This window comes from Amphiura filiformis, chromosome 4 (assembly GCF_039555335.1).
Source record: "Amphiura filiformis chromosome 4, Afil_fr2py, whole genome shotgun sequence".
In the NCBI taxonomy this organism is placed as follows: domain Eukaryota; kingdom Metazoa; phylum Echinodermata; class Ophiuroidea; order Amphilepidida; family Amphiuridae; genus Amphiura; species Amphiura filiformis.
Window position 1 is genome coordinate 4,102,218 of NC_092631.1, and position 19,234 is coordinate 4,121,451.

Consider the following 19,234-nt stretch of genomic DNA (forward strand, 5'->3'; position numbering starts at 1 on the left):
TTACTTCCAGCCAAATTCAATCTTTAAAATAATAAATTATTATATGACCTCTCAGAACAGCTGGTATTATAACAGATTTGTCAAGTGCCAAAAGTCCTCAATACGTAGATGGGTTTCTCTACCAGAAGTCAGTTTGAACACAATTCCTTCCCACAATATTAAAGTGTATTGTATAACATTAACAAAGGAAATGGAAATCTCAAAGCTGTATCTATGAGTTATGCAATACGCCTATTACATTTTGAGCAGGAATTTTGGTCAACATGATTTCTGTTAGATAAATTCAGGATCCACAAAGCAACGTAATTTAATGTGCTAGAGTTTGATCAACAGAATTCCAATTGGTTTTGTTCTTTCCGACTTTTGTTATATAGTTGTCTTATTTCAGAAGACCACATTTACAAACAGGCCTTGAAATAAGCTGTTTACAAGCAGGGAAATTGTGGGCTATGGGCTAAATCAGTCATTTCCAAACTAGATCTTTTGGTGATGAGGTAATACATTGAAAAGGTCCATTTGGTAACTGACCCTTAAAAATTATTTTTGGTGACACTATTTAAATATTAATGTTCTATTTGTTGCAAATAAGGGCTTTCTTCTTTTCCAGAAAAATAGGATCATCGGGTGATAGGTGTAAAACATGGGGTCTCTGGATGACTGCATAGAAACAGTCTCTAAAAGATCCATCATTTTGGACAGGGAATTTGCTCCTTTAGTGATGGGCAAAAGTAATGACTTTGACAGGTGCTACATTGTATTTATAGCTGTTGTAAAGTTTTATTAATCTCAGAAATAAATCAAATTGTTAAATAAAGGCCATAGCCAGGTCAAATGGTGGACAGATGTCAATATCTAGCTTAGGCATTGAAGTACACTGTGAAAATGGTTTTATATCTAATCCCTACAGAGCAAATGTACACATTTCCGGTAAGTACTGTATGAGTGGTAATTTTCGCGAGGGTTTTATTTCCGTGAATTTCGCTCCAACCGCGAAAATAACACCTCACGAATATACATTAATGTATTACAAGTATAGGGAAGGACCGGGCAATCGCGATAATAACAATCGCAAAAATGTCTCTCACTCCAAATCGTGAAAATAACTGTACGCGAAAATTACCACTTATACAGTATTCATTATTGCACAGTATGCTAAAAGACCAAGGTATTAGAAGCATAACTACTGCTGCTGTTTTTACAGTGGCGTTACTTGAAGCTGTAGATCCTGACTTGGTATGAATTTTTGAAAATCAAAGTCATCTCACTGAAATTTCCAAATTCATTTCAAACTGGATTGTAAGTGAAAACTTGTGCTTAATAAAAACTCAATGGATTCTTAACTTTGTATAGTACATAATACAATTATTGTGTGTTGTTTTATTTATGCGTGTTTATAGTGGCAGCAATAGGGGGTAATAAGTTACTTTTTTTTGGAGGGGGTGGGCAAATTTTAAAAATTCCTCATATCTTGCTATTTTTGCCCCAATTCTTTCTATGATTGTAACCCCCCAGACACCACCAGTGGTGTGTTCATCACTTAAAACTTTGAAGCAATAGATAGACGTCCAAGTCTGGTACATTTTAAGCAAATTTTGGCAACATGTTTTGAAAATCCCATTTTTTTGGGCACAAATTGTAACTTTATGTTTCTGCAAATATTCTCTACCCCCTCCAAAAAAAAATTGCTATCGCCAGTTCCATGGAACAAAAACACTATGTACTATCTCTTCAGTAGAGTGTCTATGTGACTTCGGCTTGGCAATGCCTTAGTGTCAGAACATTTATCTTGTGTTCACAGGCAAGCAATAAGTTGCCATATTTACATAAAATATGATGAACCAAATTCCTATTAAAGGAGTATTTCGTGATCCTAGCATCCTCTTTTTATGACATTTTTCAGTAGATATCCACGAAAAAAGCTTATTTCCAAAATTTCAGTTGATTCCGATTTTGCGTTTGCGAGTTATGCATGATTATGTGTATTACACTGCTCCATAGACAATGTGTTGTAATTTCGTTCTGGTGCACCAGAGCGAAATTCAAATTTGGCAATATTTTTTTTTTTTTTTTTAATCTGCAAGAAATATTTGGTACATAAACATTATGTAGCCAGAGGTATCCAGTGGTGTAAAAATCTCAACTTTTTTGGGAAAAGTGGGGGATGAGGCTGTGGATCACGAAATGCCCCTTTAAGGCAGCTGTGTACTCTCAGACATGCATGTAGTAAAAGTGCCATAACTTTTTAATTATTAACGCAAGACATATAAAAGTATACATTTTTATAAAGGCAAGACATCAATGAATCTTAATATAAATACAGATTTGGTGTAAAACAACAATTATGAAGAAAATCACAAAAAGTGATTTTTGGCAATTTTGTTCGGTACATCATAACAAAAAAACACCCTTTCCAAAAATTTTTGTTTTGTTTTTTTCTTAATCTTGAGACACCATTCCAAAAACGTTTTTTTTAGTTTTTGATATTGGCCTTATTTTTGAGATATTGACCATATAAGGCATCAAAATGAACTTTTAAAATTCACAAACGCCCATTTGCACAAAATGATGCCTAAAATCGGAAATAGACCAAAATATACAAAAATGAGAAAAAAGTTTCTTAAGTCGATCATGCTTTTTATGATGAGCATAATTGCTTACCTATAGATGCTGTATTTATTGAGTTATCGTGTACCTAAATCGTCATTTTACAGAGAAAATGAACATTGAAATAAAGGCCGTTGAAGTTTAAAGTGGTCATATTTTGCACTTTGATCGAAGCTCACAGGAGAATGCGGCAGTTCTCGTTTTTCTACCTCACATTACGTGAACATCGGGTAAATCCACAGCCCTTAGAGAAGTTTTGGCGAAATCTATTCATATCTTGATGTTTAAATCGGGGAAAGAACTTGAAAAAATTCACATTTTATCAGCTAAAAACGGAGCCATTTGACCGCTAGGTTTTTATGAAATCAGTGCTTCCTGGTGCTTCCATAAGATGCTTGTGGCGCATGCAGCTAAGCGTTGCGTATGCGTAAGCGTATCTGTGCGTTAACAAATTTGCTGGCGTCTACAAAACGCGATGCGTTGTTCTTGGCGTATACCCGATGGTACAACAAAGATTTTCTTTCCTTTTAAATTGCGGAAAGCGAGTGAAATAGTGAAATAAAATCCATAAAATAGAGCAGTTGGAGTTAACAAATCTGGATTTTCTTTCCTTGTATTTATAAAAAACATAAAGTAAATACATTTCAAAAAAGCTCAATTTCGCGAAAGAAACAATGTCTTGAGTACACAGCCGCGTTAACATGATTAATGAATTACATACAATGTAAGGTCCAGAGTAAATGATATTTCACTAGGGATGGGTTAGGAAACAAACAAATGATCAAATAATAATGAATATAAAGTTTTGTTTCATAGCTGATCGCTCCCTGGTCCCCTCCCTCTGAAACAAAACTGGGATTGGGTGGGTCAAAATATAATTTTTTTTTTTTTTAAATCTTGAAAACCCATCCCTAGTGAAATTGGCCTTCACCAGTCATACGGAATAAACCAAAAGATTGCCGGATGAGGACCTATGAATGAAACCAATTTTGTTTGAAGGAGGGAGGATTGATTATATGCCTCTCGTATTATCTTTTAAAGTTGTGTGATCCACTTAATTATGGCGGCTGGGCAAGCTTTTTAACAAAACTAGCAGTTTTAAGGCTTTATGTTTTTGTTCCCGGTCACCAGGAATGCAATACGCCTAAATGTCTTACAATGTGCTGCACAGAGAATGCATTTTACATAATGCAGCAACTGTTTCATGTAAGATGGTCTCGCACAACATGCTCCATGTTGTTTTCACTCATTCTGCCCAATCATCGTAATTAGTTGTTAGGGGGAGGGGCACGGACTCAGTGGGACTCCCTTGATTTCTTGAAGCCCGAGATTGGAGGGTGAGTGATACCCCTCTGTTGACACAAAATGTTTAAACAATGACATTCAACATCACAGGCACTAATTCATAAATACATCACACACTTTCCCTGTGTGCTAATTTATTTATTTCCACCCTGTTCATGACATAAACATGCTATATTGAAAGCAAGTTCACAACAAATAATCAAAATGTAATGAAAATTATAATGTTATGAGTGCAGCACTCTTTCTTAAGATTCTAAAGAGCCAAACAAAGAGCCATAGTGACAAGTTTTGTAACATTAATACAGAGCAAACCTTTGTATTAGACTTTCTTCTATCTTTTCTCATTTTTGATACTCCATTTTTCGCACTAATGTGGCAGTGACGTCAATGCCTTGAGACAACCCTTTTGCACGCATCTATGCCAACGCTTTGAGTGAACTCTAGCGATTTGAAGCTGCGCCCAATGAAATGTACACTAACGACACTGCCACATCAGGGTGAAAAATGGTATAGCAATGTGTTTGCTAATCGGTAAAAAAAGACATTATTTTTCCTTTCTAACTTTCCATTCGATCTGAATCAGAGTATAAATTCACCACAAAAAGCTGTTTTTTTTATAGAGGTTTACTTTTGATTGTTGTTTGACATGGCAAAACAAGACGTCAAAAACTAAAGCAAAATATGGAAATCAAAGTGTGTTGAAACAAATCAAAAATGCTGCAAGCAGATTTACTACATGCAGACTTGTGGGTTTTCAACACTTTCAGTTTATCATAATGACAAGATATTGATTATAATTATTCAAATTTCAGGTCACATACTAAAATGAGACCAACAGCAAACTTGCTGTACTCACAATTTCAATTATAAAATGAACACAATATGCTATTTTAAACATGTATATAATTTCACATGTCTGCTGTGTCCCATAACCTCCATGCGGACGTGCAGTTGTGTCGATCGCAGGAACGCGAGGGGCATTCATTCAATTAAATTGATCTTAATTTAAACAAACCTTTGCGGGTAGATCTAAGATGTCGTTATGATGATGACACCAGGGGTCTACCTACAAAGGCTTATGGGATTTACTGAAAAGGTCAATTGCAGTTTATAATGCTATCCCACAATGAAAGATATAATCCAGTGTCAGCATCGCTCATAATGTACTTTTTCCCAGTATCCCATCATGCACTATTGCAGAGTACCCACTCTCATCTGTGAACATAAATTTGAGCATGATACAGGAAGTCAAATGTGGGTATGGGAATATTGCCAGCTTAAGTAACCCTGGAATGGGGCTTTGTGGAATTTATACGTAAGAAGGTCTCTGCAGGGCATAACCATTTATTATTTTTATATATCTGTTCACCTGGAGTTTGGCAGTGACATCAGTACTTTTACGTAGTTGCGCCCCAAGCGTACCCACAAACTGCCCTTGTATATGTGTATATTTGCTTCGCATGGTCAGGTTAATGCAACCAGCGAAATATGTGTGTATGTCCAACATTTCAGACAATGCTCAACATTTAAGACAAAGTGCTGTGCAGATTATTGATAATTCTATACAAAATACTGATTTTTGGTGCTACACATTTCCACACTAAATTATGTATAATTATTGTCTGTGTCAATGCAACAGCTTATTTCAATATTCCCTCCTTCAAGGCAGACTGACAATATGTATCATAAACATTAATATGAAATCTGTCACATGCCCACAATCTAATAATCATGTTTCATTATGTCAAAATATTGTCCATTCAATATCATTTAAAATTCATCTTTAGTTAAAATCAAATGTTTTGCATATACATGTATACAAAATCTGTATTTTTGTCCTAGGCAAAAATTCCCCTCCTCTCATAAGTCCAGTATTTCAATCATATGAATCACAGTTCAACATCTACTGCTTGTCCAATATTGCAGTCATCTCTGGAACAGCCTGTATAGAGAAAAAACAAAATGGAAGTGAGTGAAAGGAATCTTAATCATAGATTGATAAATGTGTATCACTTATTGCAAGTGAAATTGGGCAAAAATAATGCACACATACTGAGATATTGATCCCCACAGGAAGGAGTGCAAAATTAGATGCATCAACATCGTCAAAATTATCACTAAACATCGTCATCGACATTGTCACATCAAAATTGTCACTAAAAATGTTGGAAAATACAGAGTAAAATACAAATGCATCAATCCGCAAGAAAATGAATGCGTCCAAAAGCATTGTGTGTAGTATGTACAGTGCACCTCTATGAATTCATTGCATTATACACAATCAATGCATGGTTCACATTTTTCTAACATTTGCTCCGATTGGTTCTCGCTATTTAAGAGTGGAGGAAAAAAAATCAGATGATCCAATCAGTGTTATATCAACCTCACACTACTGCTCTCCTGAACCCCACACATTCCCACATCTTCGATGTCTAACCTGGAGCAGGGTGCTTGCAAACTACACATAATGTACCTCCATCCAAACCACTCGGATAAGGTTAGTTTTAAGTTGTTATTATTCTACTTCGAGTATTGGGGACAGATGCCTTTTATTTGCTATCGTACAGGCTGAGTCAAAAAGAAGTAAACGCATGTTTGAGGGGCTGTAACTCAAGATTTGCAAGCAATCTGCTAAAAATAAAAGTACCACTGGAAAGAGCAAATTCTACACGTCTAAATAATAAAAAGAATTGTTGCAATTGCTCACAGAAAACTAAAGTTATACTCATTTGAATACAAACACCCATTTTTGTAGCTGCACACGGCTGATTGATTTCCATCCATTTCAATTTCGACGAATCAGGAAAGTGTTAACAGGATTTATTGTTGAAAAGACAACTTTTGTTTTTAATTAATATTCAACAAAGTCCATGACGGTACTATAGGTTGTAGGGATACCAATTCAAGTCTTTACGAACGATCCGGCACAAGCTTGATTGGGAAATGTTGGGTAAAGGATTGAGCTGATAACGCATGTCTAACTCTAGCAATGTTCACTTGTGATCTTACAGTTCGTGGTCTGCCTGAAGCTTCCTGTTGTCTGTTCCTTAGTGTCCCATGCACATTGAGCTTGTTCATATTCTTATATAGTGCTCCCTTACATGAAACCCGGTTAGGTGTAGGAAATTGGAGACGAAAAAGACGCTGAACTTCAGTGGAACTCTTAGTTTCATGATACTTCGTCGACAGAAACGTGCGCTTCTGTGCGGTAAATTGTGGTGCCATGTTGTCATTTGGCCCGTTTAATTATAATGCAGTGCAATGAGGTAAAATTCATATTGAAAAGAGCCCTTTAACATGTAGGAATTGTTGATCGAAACCACACCTGCCACAGAACTTTATTTGCATTTGAATATCGCGCCTTACCAATCAATATAATAGGTAGGTCCCTGCTTGGGAAGTGAAACCGTGTGCAGCTACAAAAATGGGTGGTTGTATTCAAATGAGTATAACTTGAGTTTGCTGTGAGCAATTGCAACAATTCTTAATTTTTTTTTTTATTTAGACGGGTAGAATTTGCTCTTTTCAGTGGTATTTTCATTTTTAGCAGATTCCTTACAGATCTCGAGTAACAGCCCCTCAAACATGAGTTTACTTCTTTTTGACTCAGCTTGTACCTTACATATGATACTTATCACAATACTATTGTGAAGTTAAAGCATCTTACCTTAAACAAATCAGCCACTAGTCCATAGTCGGCAACTTGGAAGATGGGAGCCTCTGGGTCTTTATTTATTGCAACAATAACTTTGCTATCCTTCATACCAGCCAGATGCTGAATGGCACCTGAAATGCCTACTGCTATGTATACTTGCTGAAATGAAACATAATGAAGACATTTGCTTTAAAAAGTGATAAATATTGTAGATTACCAGACAATATTGTGGAAATGTTCTTCCTTAAATGGCTGAAAACCTAACCTTCCATAAAGGATAAACTTAGCAATGTATCTGACACACATGTATGATTCAACACAACTGATTCATCAGCATCATCATTATAATTACTGCACTATACTCTTATCAGCTCCTAATAGGCGGGACTCATAGCTTTGTGGATTGATATAGAATGGCGTACACACAGCTGGGCGCAGCACCTACGCCAACTGCACTTTGCGTACTGTGTGACTGATGCGCTCTTTTGTGAATTTACGCGGGCGTAAGTTGGGACTTAATTGAATTGCGCAGTAACAAAAACTGAATAATTCTTGCCAATTATAAGCTGGTTAGGATATACATAGAACCCCAGAACAGCTTAACTTTACATGCAACTTGATCGTTGGTCAGGCAACATATCGGTGGAGCGCCCACTCTTTCGACTTTGCCCCCCTTCCCCCAGTCAAAGTAAGAAACTATGAAAATGAACCATTTTAGGGGGAAAATGACAAATTGTAGACAAATGTTTAGATTGATTTGTGCTTTCCCCAATTCACTCTCCTAAAATTTGGTAGCCTACACCCCCACCCCCAAATTTGGTACTGCCACTGAATTTGAAAATAATGGATGAAATCCCACACTTACTGGTGCCACAATCTTTCCAGTCTGTCCAACCTGCATGTCATTAGGGACAAATCCAGCATCGACAGCAGCACGGGAGGCTCCTACAGCAGCATTCATGTGATCAGCAAGATCGTACAGCAGCTGGAAGTTCTCGCCATTCTTCATACCTCGACCTGGAAAATCAACAGTGTGATAAATTAAATAAGGAAAATGTGTATTAAAGGAAGTAGGGCCACAATGAATGAATGCTCCTGCCACACAGTGTCATCCCCTCGATATCTTCATGGCAGAAATCGCCATGGTAGGTTGAATCCACAGCCACGCATGGCCATTTTGTTCCGACCTTTGAGACGCATAATGAGCCGAGGGACATCCGACTAAGGCTACTGACAATAGCCTGGTAATCGACCTCTCTGTGTGTGAGTGAGCATGTATAGACTGCTTCCACGAGTGAGTGGAGCCAACCTATACGCTGCGCTATAGTTCGGCACATATAAAATCAGAATTTTTGTAAGTTTTTGAGTTCAAGACGCAAGCTTCTTTCTCAAGACGCAAGCTAACGACTATCATATCTGTTCAACACATATATTCAAGTGCAAGGAACAAAATCTGGCTTCTTTAGACTAAATAAATTACGGGAGATATTCACCATTTTCTACCCTGGTATCCAAAGATTTATTGTCTGAATATCAAATTGTGCATAGCACATTCACATGTATCGATCCCGGGTATTCATTTCAATGTCTCTGCTGTGTAATGTAATTATTAACCGGGCGATGTCGGTGTGTGCCATAAGGTCTCCCTTCGGACAACCTAAAAATGTGCATTTGAAGCCCTATAGATTATCATGAGAATAATTGGGACAACCCACTTGCATGTTGGCTTACAAAAAAACATATTTCAACCCCTTTATCTCACACAGAGTCTTTGAGAAAGAAATTGGTTTACACTGGTAACAAAATTTGTATTATGATGGACAATAAGTAGGCATGATCTAGGGATAAAGATAAATTAGATCATCCTTCATAGCTATTTCAAAGCCTAACTTGATTTTACTTCATGGAAAAACAGTGGCATGATTTTACTTCACCTAATTACACATGCATCTTGCATACTGACTCTCATTTCAGACTTACCTCCTGATATGACAGCATCGGCACTGGTCAGCTCAGGACGGTCACTCTTGGTCAAGGCCTGACCAACCCATGATGACTGGTCATTGCTAACTCCTGATTCAGGGGCTGAAAATATCAGTAATATGAGTCAACGCCAGTGTATTTTAGACAGAATCATATCAATGTCCATAACATAAGGCTGAACAAAAATGTTTATGTGTTTCCAGTACCATATGATGACCAATGAACAGTCTGTCGCTCGGCTAAATATTTTATTTTACAAAACATATATTCCCATGAATTGTAATAAATTAGCATGTTTATGAAAACAGTATTACATTAAACATATAGAGGCCGTCAGCGTGACGTCATATGCCGCCATCTTGTGGGTACACGCTGTGATGGTTGTTCGATCTCCATGCATGAGCAGCAAAATCATGTGCGATGTGCGATAACAGCTGCGTGGCAAGCTGCGCCCTGCGCGTAGTGTCCGACACATGAACACACAGATCATTTGTACCCACAAGATGGCGAAAGGCTGACAGCCTCTATTTTGAGGTTACAGGTTTAACCTTCATTACATTTTAAGCAAAACCAATTATTGGACATCATTTGGCACTTGAACCTCTCTATATTTGAGAAGTCTTGGATCAAGGAAGTGATACAGATATCATAGAGTGTACTAACAATTTCTGTACTATACTGGTTGAGTAATCACAAGACTCATGTCATGACTTACTTTAAAACACTATAACAACTAACTATTTTCCCTAGCAATAAAGGTCCAAGACTACACCCTATTGACCCTTACACAATCATCTTAAAACATGGTTCCACCAGCAAAGTCCGTGTTGTGTGCATACTCCTATCAAGCAGATGCTTAAATTACCATGTACGCTTGTAAAGTGCAAAGGGGAAGATTGTTTTGATGGCAAGATGGCAAATCCATGGAAAGAGTCAAGAGCATCAATAATGTGACCAGTCCCTTACCTGCTTCTGATGCAGCTGAGCCACCTTCTGCTGCTGAAGGCTCAAAAGATGTCCCCCTTACACTAAACACCTTGATTGCATCCTTGGAACGTACTTTAGCAATGGCGTTACCTGTAATTGTAACTTAATATGTGACCAGTCCCTTACCTGCTTCTGATGCAGCTGAGCCACCTTCTGCTGCTGAAGGCTCAAAAGATGTCCCCCTTACACTAAACACCTTGATTGCATCCTTGGAACGTACTGTGGCAATGGCGTTACCTGTAATTGTAACTTAATATGTGACCAGTCCCTTACCTGCTTCTGATGCAGCTGAGCCACCTTCTGCTGCTGAAGGCTCAAAAGATGTCCCCCTTACACTAAACACCTTGATTGCATCCTTGGAACGAACTGTGGCAATGGCGTTACCTGTAATTGTAACTTAATATGTGACCTGTCCCTTACCTGCTTCTGATGCAGCTGAGCCACCTTCTGCTGCTGAAGGCTCAAAAGATGTCCCCCTTACACTAAACACCTTGATTGCATCCTTGGAACGAACTGTGGCAATGGCGTTACCTGTAATTGTAACTTAATATGTGACCTGTCCCTTACCTGCTTCTGATGCAGCTGAGCCACCTTCTGCTGCTGCAGGCTCAAAAGATGTCCCCATTACACTAAACACCTTGATTGCATCCTTGGAGCGTACTGTGGCAATGGCGTTGCCTGTAATTGTAACTTAATATGTGACCAGTCCCTTACCTGCTTCTGATGTAGCTGAGCCACCTTCTGCTGCTGAAGGCTCAAAAGATGTCCCCCTTACACTAAACACCTTGATTGCATCCTTGGAACGTACTGTGGCAATGGCGTTACCTGTAAATGGAATTTACAACAGAATACTGAATACAGAGGAACAGATTATGGTGGAACGTCTAGAAAAAGTCTTACAGTTCATCCATGGAGCAACCAGAAAAATCGATTTTCATTGTCTAAATCAATATACACTAAGCCAAAAAAGAAACTTATAATTTTTCACAAGGTCATATCTTAAAATCCTGTCCATCAAAATTAACTAAAATTACACACAGGATTGCCTCAATACTCTACTCTAAACACATGTCAGCAACCAATCAGTTGGCCAACTGACACAACCGCTAAATGCACTGACATGGAACAACTTCCTGGACCACATTCACAGCCCTATTGGCACCTAGCAAAAGAAATCTGTGAGAATGATCTTGAATCACAGGTACAGCCAACAATTTTAACAACATTAAGTTAAAAACATTAAAGAGAGTCGAAACAAACTTACCAGGATCATCATGTCACATGTCCAAACAAATAATGAAGTTAGTAACGGGAAGCATGGGCAATCTTCCTCAGGATATCATCAGGAACTTGGTTGGAAGCATGAGAAGCAGGTGCACATCATGCGTGCAAGCGCACGGTGGACATACCCGTTACTAAAGGACTTCATTATTTGTTTGGACATGTGACATGATGATCCTGGTAAGTTTGTGACATGTGATTCAAGATGCCGTTCTCACAGATTTCGTTTGCTGGGTGTCAATAGGGCTGTGAATGTGGTCCAGGAAGCTGTTCCATATCAGTGCATTTTGCTATTGTGTCAGTTGGACAACTGCTTGGTTATTGACATGTGTTTTGAGTGGAGTATTGAGGCAATCATGTGTGTAATTTTGGTTAATTTTGATGGACAGGATTTTAAGATACGACCTTGTGAAAAATTATAAGTTTCTTTTTTTGGCTTAGTGTATTATTGAAAAATAACACTTTGATGTTTTGCAACAGTTCATTATACAAATCATATACTTTGAAAATTTGCTTGATTTATTGTTGTTAACGAGTTATGCACGTTTTACAAAAAGGTTGTTGTTTCAGCACTCTTTACAACATAACTCAAGAACCACAGGACCTACAAAAGTATATCTGTGATATTTGGATTCTTCTACACACTCGCTATGAAATGATCAATGCAATTTTGCCAAAGCTCACTACCATTCGCAAGATGCTGTGAACTACCAAATCGCAACAGTTTAAAATAGTTGCTAACCTTAAAGATGCAAATTATCGGAGGTACACTATTTGCCCTCCATGAGCGACAAACCAATAGAGCGGATTTACCTTTGCATTACAGTGGCGTACCATGGCCGCCCCAACCCCGGGGGCTGAAGAAAATTCAATTTTGCCGCCCCCTTCCTCAACAGCCCGAAAAGGTTGACCCAATTTTTTTCTCGGTCGTTTGAAAAAGTGAAGAGAAAAAAAAAAAAGATAAAAAGGGTTTCAGGCGCTAAGCGCCCTAAAAGCAGCACATTTTGATGTATAGTCAAAATCTTCCACCCTTTTTTATTTACTAATTCTTTTTGCCGCCCCTTCGTTTTTGTTGCCCTTGTTTTTGCCCACCTTCTTCTTCCGCCGCCCCTTGCTTTTTACCCGGGGCTGGCGCCTAAAGCCCCACCCAAAATACGCGCATGCATTACACAAAGGTAAACTTGAATCAGTACTCTTTGGGTATTTATATATAATCTCTTTGGATTAACCTACCTGCATAAATAGTTCTAACAAATGTCTCTGCATCTTCAATACCAATAATATCAGAAATAGGAGCAACATCTAGTTTGGCTGCTAACCTTGGTAACAGCGACTACGCAACACAAAAGAGAAATAATAACAATGTGTTAGTCTTACACAGAGTTAAATAACCTTTTCAAGTTGACATTTCGACTGCTCAGTGCCAGAAGGTGGTAAGTGCAATAGCTATTGCACTTACCCACTTCTGGCACTGAGCAGTTGATTTGTGCAATTTTCATCCTTGCACAGGAAGGTATATCTGATTTAGGGTGCGCTAAATACATATCTAAACCCATAATGTCTCTGAATAATTGACATATGCAATGATGCACACATGTAATTCCTCCTAAATTCAGTACGCTTATATTGTTATTTTTAAATATAAGTTGAGAGGCTTTCACAACGAGAATCCAAAAGAAGCAACAAGGTATCAACGGTTGCTAACAAAGCTTGACAATTTTTTTTTAAAGCTTTTACACTGACCATCGAAATTTACATGTTTAATTGGCTTACCTTTCCAAATGCTGTAGCACCTGCTGTTATATGTGTGAAATTAAATTGCTTCTGTGTGGCTAGTAAAAGCGGTGTTATAGCTTCTGGTAGAAATCCCTTGTAGGCTTCATTGTCTGCTACCAGGATCTTAGTGATACCGGAAACCTTGCTTAGCTCTTCTACAACCTGAGATGAGATGAAATGAGAAAATTAATAGTACCGTATTCGTTCCAATAAGCGCCCATGCCCCAATAAGCGCCCACCCAGCGACTTTGCAACAAACACAATATGTAATTATTAACCGCCCATCTAATGTTGTCAAAATACTTCCAGTAAGCTTACCTGTCGAATGATTTTACATGCATGCATGAGGGAAATTGAGCATCAAAAGTATCCAAAATGTTCACCAAAATTAAATTATGACGCTATTTCATAGTGTGCAGATGTATAGATATTAAAAATACTTCACAATAACCACTTGCAAATGCCTTTAAAAGGCCAAGTTTGAGCTAATTCTGTCTCAAATTCAGTATTTTTTTGCCCAGTAGCGGCAGCGCCATCTTTATAGTGCGCCCTCAAAAACATTTTTTCAATATAATATTAAATTAAGACACATATGAGGGCGCACTAACTGAGAGTAACTAAATACTTTCAGACGGTGATTGATGACTAAAAACCAGGTAAAAAATAAGCGCCCACCCAAAATGACTTTGTTAAGCGCCCTGAGCGCTTATTGGAATGAATACGGTATATACATACTTGTAGAAATCAAAATCACTATACTTTGACTCACCCCAAGTTTGGTATAGATACGCAAAATAACTAATTCTCGATCATGCGAGCTACTTGGGTCAGCACAGCTATTTGCGTTGAGCGTACTACGCAAAACCACATGCTTACGGAGCAAGCACAATTACGTTACATTATGCTTACATTGATTGAGATTGTCTCATCAATGTATAAAATTAATGTTTTGGTTCTCGTCCCCTCCCTCCTCAAATAGCTGGGATTTGTCAGACTTTTTTTTTTAGATTTGTCAATTTTTTTAGACTTTGGAATGATTTATATGAAATCTTCATACATATTTAAGTTTATTAGAGAACAATGACCACTTCCAAGTCTTTTTGGGTACTCTAGGGGGTTTGTCCCTCAGAATCTCACATTTGAAAAAAAAAAGGCCTCATCGTTTCCTCGAGCACTGTTGGAAAAGACCGAAAACTACTAACAATGCTAATTTTACATTGAAAAAAAAAAACCTCCTTCCCTCCCTCATCAATTCATAAAAATCCTCTGGACGAGAACCAAAACATTAATTTTATACGGCCTAATCTTACCTCTTACAGCAGTGCTGTACGGTGCAACCATTTTAGTCGCATTGGCGACTAGATTTTTTCTGATGCGACTAAACCTTCAATCCCAGGAGCCAATTTACGACCAGCTGTTGAAGCTTTTAATTGCCAGCAAATAGAATAGGATAGGTCAAGTTTTGATTGTTTTTAAGTACTCAAGATGGTGTCAAAGTAAAAAAGAACTTTGTAGTTGATGAACTTTTTGGGAACAAGGAGAAGGCTAGGAGGATGAAACAATGAAATCAGGGAATCCAACAGTTATTTTGTGAAGCTAGTAGTACTAGTGAGTGTTAAGTAAGGTCATGGAACTGGAAATGGAAGTAAGCCTAAAAAACTTAAAATCGAAATTAGAATTAAACCATTTTCTTTCAGCAGTTGCAATGGCTCCTCAATCAGTTCTTGCACTGTACAGCACTGCGTTCCAGTATGGTATATACCTACCTTACTACACTCTGTCCCAGCAACAAGACATGATACCTCACCACCAATTTTGGATGCAGCGTTGACAGCGCTCAATGTGATGGGAGTCAGTTGGTCATTGTTGTGTTCTGCTACCACTAATGTGCTGCTGTTACGACTCGCACATGCAATCTGTTTGAGGAAAATAAATAAAACAAAAGAAATAAAATCTACAATTGTATGCCTTTTACTATCCAGTGATGCAAAATTACCATCAAACATCCGCCGAAATTCTGCACTGTTGCAAAGCCTCGTGAAGGATGCAGAATTCAGTTCACATTTAAATTTATTTATTTTATTCATATTTATCCAGGGTAGCCCAATTCAGCTAATAGCTGGTCTAACATGGGGCCCTGCAAAATTGGGAATAAACATCTCCAATCATTGTGATCCAAAACACAGAATTACAACTTCGGGAAAGAAACAATTGCCCATAATGCCCAACATCCAACAATATACAGAATAGAACATTCACTGTCAACTTGTCAAAACATATTGAAGAAAATTCATAAACATACATGTACAAAGTTCATAATACAATTCTCATTAAAAGTTAACGCATGGGAGACTGAGGGTACCCATTAAAGGATTTCTCAACACATTTGTTGATTTCATGCTACCTTCATGACACTGAATGACCTAGTTGTAGTAACTACAAATTTCGAACGTTTGAGGACTTGTTCTCAAGTTGTAGGTACTCCCGTAAAGTGCCTCCAGGCTTTTATTTTGGCAAGTTTGCATCAGTGTAGCCCAGGCTTCCTCAAATAGATTTGTTGAAGCGCCACATGAAATTTAAAAAAAACTGCAAAGCGCCACTCAATGGCTGCGAAGTCGCCGGGGGAGTCAGAGGGGGGTTTCCCCCCTGTGAAGCACCGATTTTTTAAAATTTGAGGTGCAAATGACGCCATTTGGTGCGACATTTTGTACTATTTTAGCATGTCTTTACAAGGATAACATGGGAATCGCATTGTTTATTTATTTATTTTTTAAATCTAAACGGCGCCGCGCGCCACTCAGGAAGCCACGGTGCGCCACATGTGGCGCGCGCGCCGCCACCTGTGTCACTGCTGTATGTCATCTGTCAGCCCTCGAATTAACCCACAGCATTTTGCCGTGGGTGCCCATCCCCACTGCCGTAATGCCCTCAAAATATGTCCTTTACCCAAGGCAGTCACTTGCGTGCCCTCTAATGAAGTTGCGTCGGTGCCCCAGCCCTGCCCCTTCATTTATAAAATTATCTATGTTTGTGTGTGTTTTGTTCACTTTGCCTTGGTGCCCTTCTCAAATTTTCAACAGTTGCCATGATGACCTCTTGAAATATTACAAACTGTTGTGCTGCCTTGCCTTTTCAGTGAAAATCCAAAGACAATTTCCAACTTGCCCTAAAAAAGTTGTTGTGCCCCTTCAGATCCTTAATTCGAGGGCTGTCATCTGTGATTGCTCAACTTATTCTACGCATCAGCTTTTGTCCAAAGAAATATTTAAAAACATGATTTTTGAATGATTTTTATGAGCAGCGAAAAGTCCACTCCACGACTATGTACATGTGAATATGGTGATGTGTGCACGCTAAATCGCGGCGACACATTCACGTACATGTAGCTCCTTGGAACTCACGGTCGGAGCTGTGAGTTCCAGTTATTGGAACTACTGTATGACCCCATTAATGGGCTGTGCAAACATGTAGGCCACGGTTCGATTTAGAGGGGTTTTACATGCACAAATGCATGTAACTTTGGCTCTGTGCATGTAGAATTTTGCCTGTGCATGCAAAATTTTGTGTTATTTGGCCCATTTTGAGGAAAAATCGGAGTTGTGCATGTACATTTTATTTTCTAAATCGAACCCTGATGTAGGCCTACCTCTAGGGTGGTGCTTCCTTATGCCCTGGCAAAAATTGCCTCCCTACCCCCTCCCCCACCATTTTTGGTCATGCCAAAAAGTCTTCCTCTCCTGATGACATGCCAAATATTCTTTTTGACCTCCCCTTTTGACATACATGTGCCAAAAAATCTTTGCCCCCCCTATTTAGGAATGAACTTTGCGCCAAATGCGTTGTCTCTCTCTGACTAGCCTGTAGCAACATCACGGTAGTACGCGCTCGTCAACAAAGGTTTACTTTACTCAATTACGGTACTGCAATGTCTGCAAAATATTATTATTTTTTATTATGAAGTTCAAAACCTTGGGGTACCAAGTACAGTGACTTCTGCTTTGTTCATGTGTTCATCTTCTCTCCCATCTCGTTTCTTTAACTTTAGACAGCAAAAAGCAGTGTTCAGCAAGGCTCCCGCTAGCCTTCAAAAACTCTGCGTCCGATCGGACGCACAACTGTAAAACCTGGTCGGGAAATGTGCGTCCCACAAATTTTTTGTGCGTCTGTACATGTATGTTAATGTGTTGGGCAACAGGAATACAATTTTACAAAGCCCGATTGCCGGTATTGCATCGCAGTTTGATGCAAATATTTGACTATTTCCTTTCAGATTCCTGATGAGATTTTATGAACGTTTATCTAAATATTAATATTGTCAATAACAAATTACGTGAATGCAAACTTGCTGACAATGTACGATAGTTCAGAAAGTTGTATTTTTGCTCTCGTGGGATTTGAAAGCTTATCACGTCTCGCTGCCGTAACAATTTTCATTCATTGACTGGTGACCCGGAAGTGTTGCAAAATGGGAGTGGTTAAATATGAAAGGTTAAAAACTCGTTTACTGATTGGTCCATTGGCTATGAATATTAATTAAGCTTTATTAGGAGAATTAGGAGTGATCAGTTAACATAATTTTCGTGATTTTTATGATGATGAAGTTGGTACGGTAAGCTTATAATCACTCATTTTTGGGCTGAATCAACTTGCGTCCGACTGGACGCAACGGGTTGATGAAATTTGTTGAACATTGCATCCAGCAATACAAAATGCGTCTGGACGCAAGAATTCGCGCCCAGCGGGAGCCTTGGTGTTCAGTGCAGAGTCCGAGTTAATTCATTGGAAATAGCCCGTGAAATAGCTAGCTGGTATAGCATATCAGTGGCGTAGCGTCATAGCGGGCACGGGGGGGGGCATGTTCCCCCAATCGATCTGAAATTTTTAAAAATCCATAGACCAGCCTAGGAAAATTGCCTGAAAAATGGCTTGTGCCCCCCATCAGACCTGCCTGCTCCCCCCCCCCCCCATGTGATGACCCACGCTACGCCAAGTACATGTACCGTATTATATAATTAATGATAGATTGGTGTGTATGCATCAATCATCATGATCAATTCAGTAAGCTTATAACAAAAATTATTTTGTTCACCATTCACAACTTGTGCAACACTCATGACACTGCGATTTTTCTTCTTACCGTTTGGGCAAGTCGCCTTGTCGGTCTGGATATTAGTCCAAACATCTTTGGTCTTCACAGATATTTTCTTTCTGTATAAAACACAAACTTTTGCCAGCGTTATGTAGCTGCAAAATTTTTCTCTACGTAACTGACCCTCACCACCAGCCCTGACCTCCACGGCGCACGCCGACCGGATATTGAACTCAGAGTCAGGCAGTTGTCAGAACCGGAACCTTGACTGTGACCTTTTACAATGCGAATACACAGATAGATTCCTCCAGCAAAAACTCACGCAGGAACCACATAATATTATATGCATGTGGGACATTTAAGCCCGGGACATAAGCCCACCACAAGCTTACCCGAGTCCCGATTCTAGAAAAATGCAGCTTCCCGGGGAAGAAATTTTGACCCAATGATATACCAAAAGTCAAAATGTTTTACTAATTTTCCCAAAACTTTTTGGAAAATTTCAAAATTTTGGCTAGATTGGGGCTATTTTTCGAAAAAAAATTGAAAAAATT

The 19,234-nt window shown here is 38.7% G+C and overlaps 1 protein-coding gene across 1 annotated transcript; it reads right to left on the minus strand.

Moving 5' to 3' along the window:
* Nucleotides 1-5,485: 5,485 nt before the first annotated feature.
* LOC140150480 (electron transfer flavoprotein subunit alpha, mitochondrial-like) lies at nucleotides 5,486-18,865 on the minus strand. The gene is made up of 9 exons (XM_072172505.1): nucleotides 18,729-18,865; nucleotides 15,358-15,507; nucleotides 13,589-13,753; nucleotides 13,049-13,148; nucleotides 11,249-11,359; nucleotides 9,545-9,649; nucleotides 8,430-8,581; nucleotides 7,577-7,723; nucleotides 5,486-5,851 (listed from the first exon to the last, which is right to left on the minus strand). The coding sequence occupies exons 1-9, from the start codon at nucleotides 18,771-18,773 to the stop codon at nucleotides 5,813-5,815; spliced, it is 1,014 nt and encodes a 337-aa protein (XP_072028606.1). The 5' UTR covers nucleotides 18,774-18,865; the 3' UTR covers nucleotides 5,486-5,812.
* Between the last annotated feature and the right edge of the window lie 369 nt (nucleotides 18,866-19,234).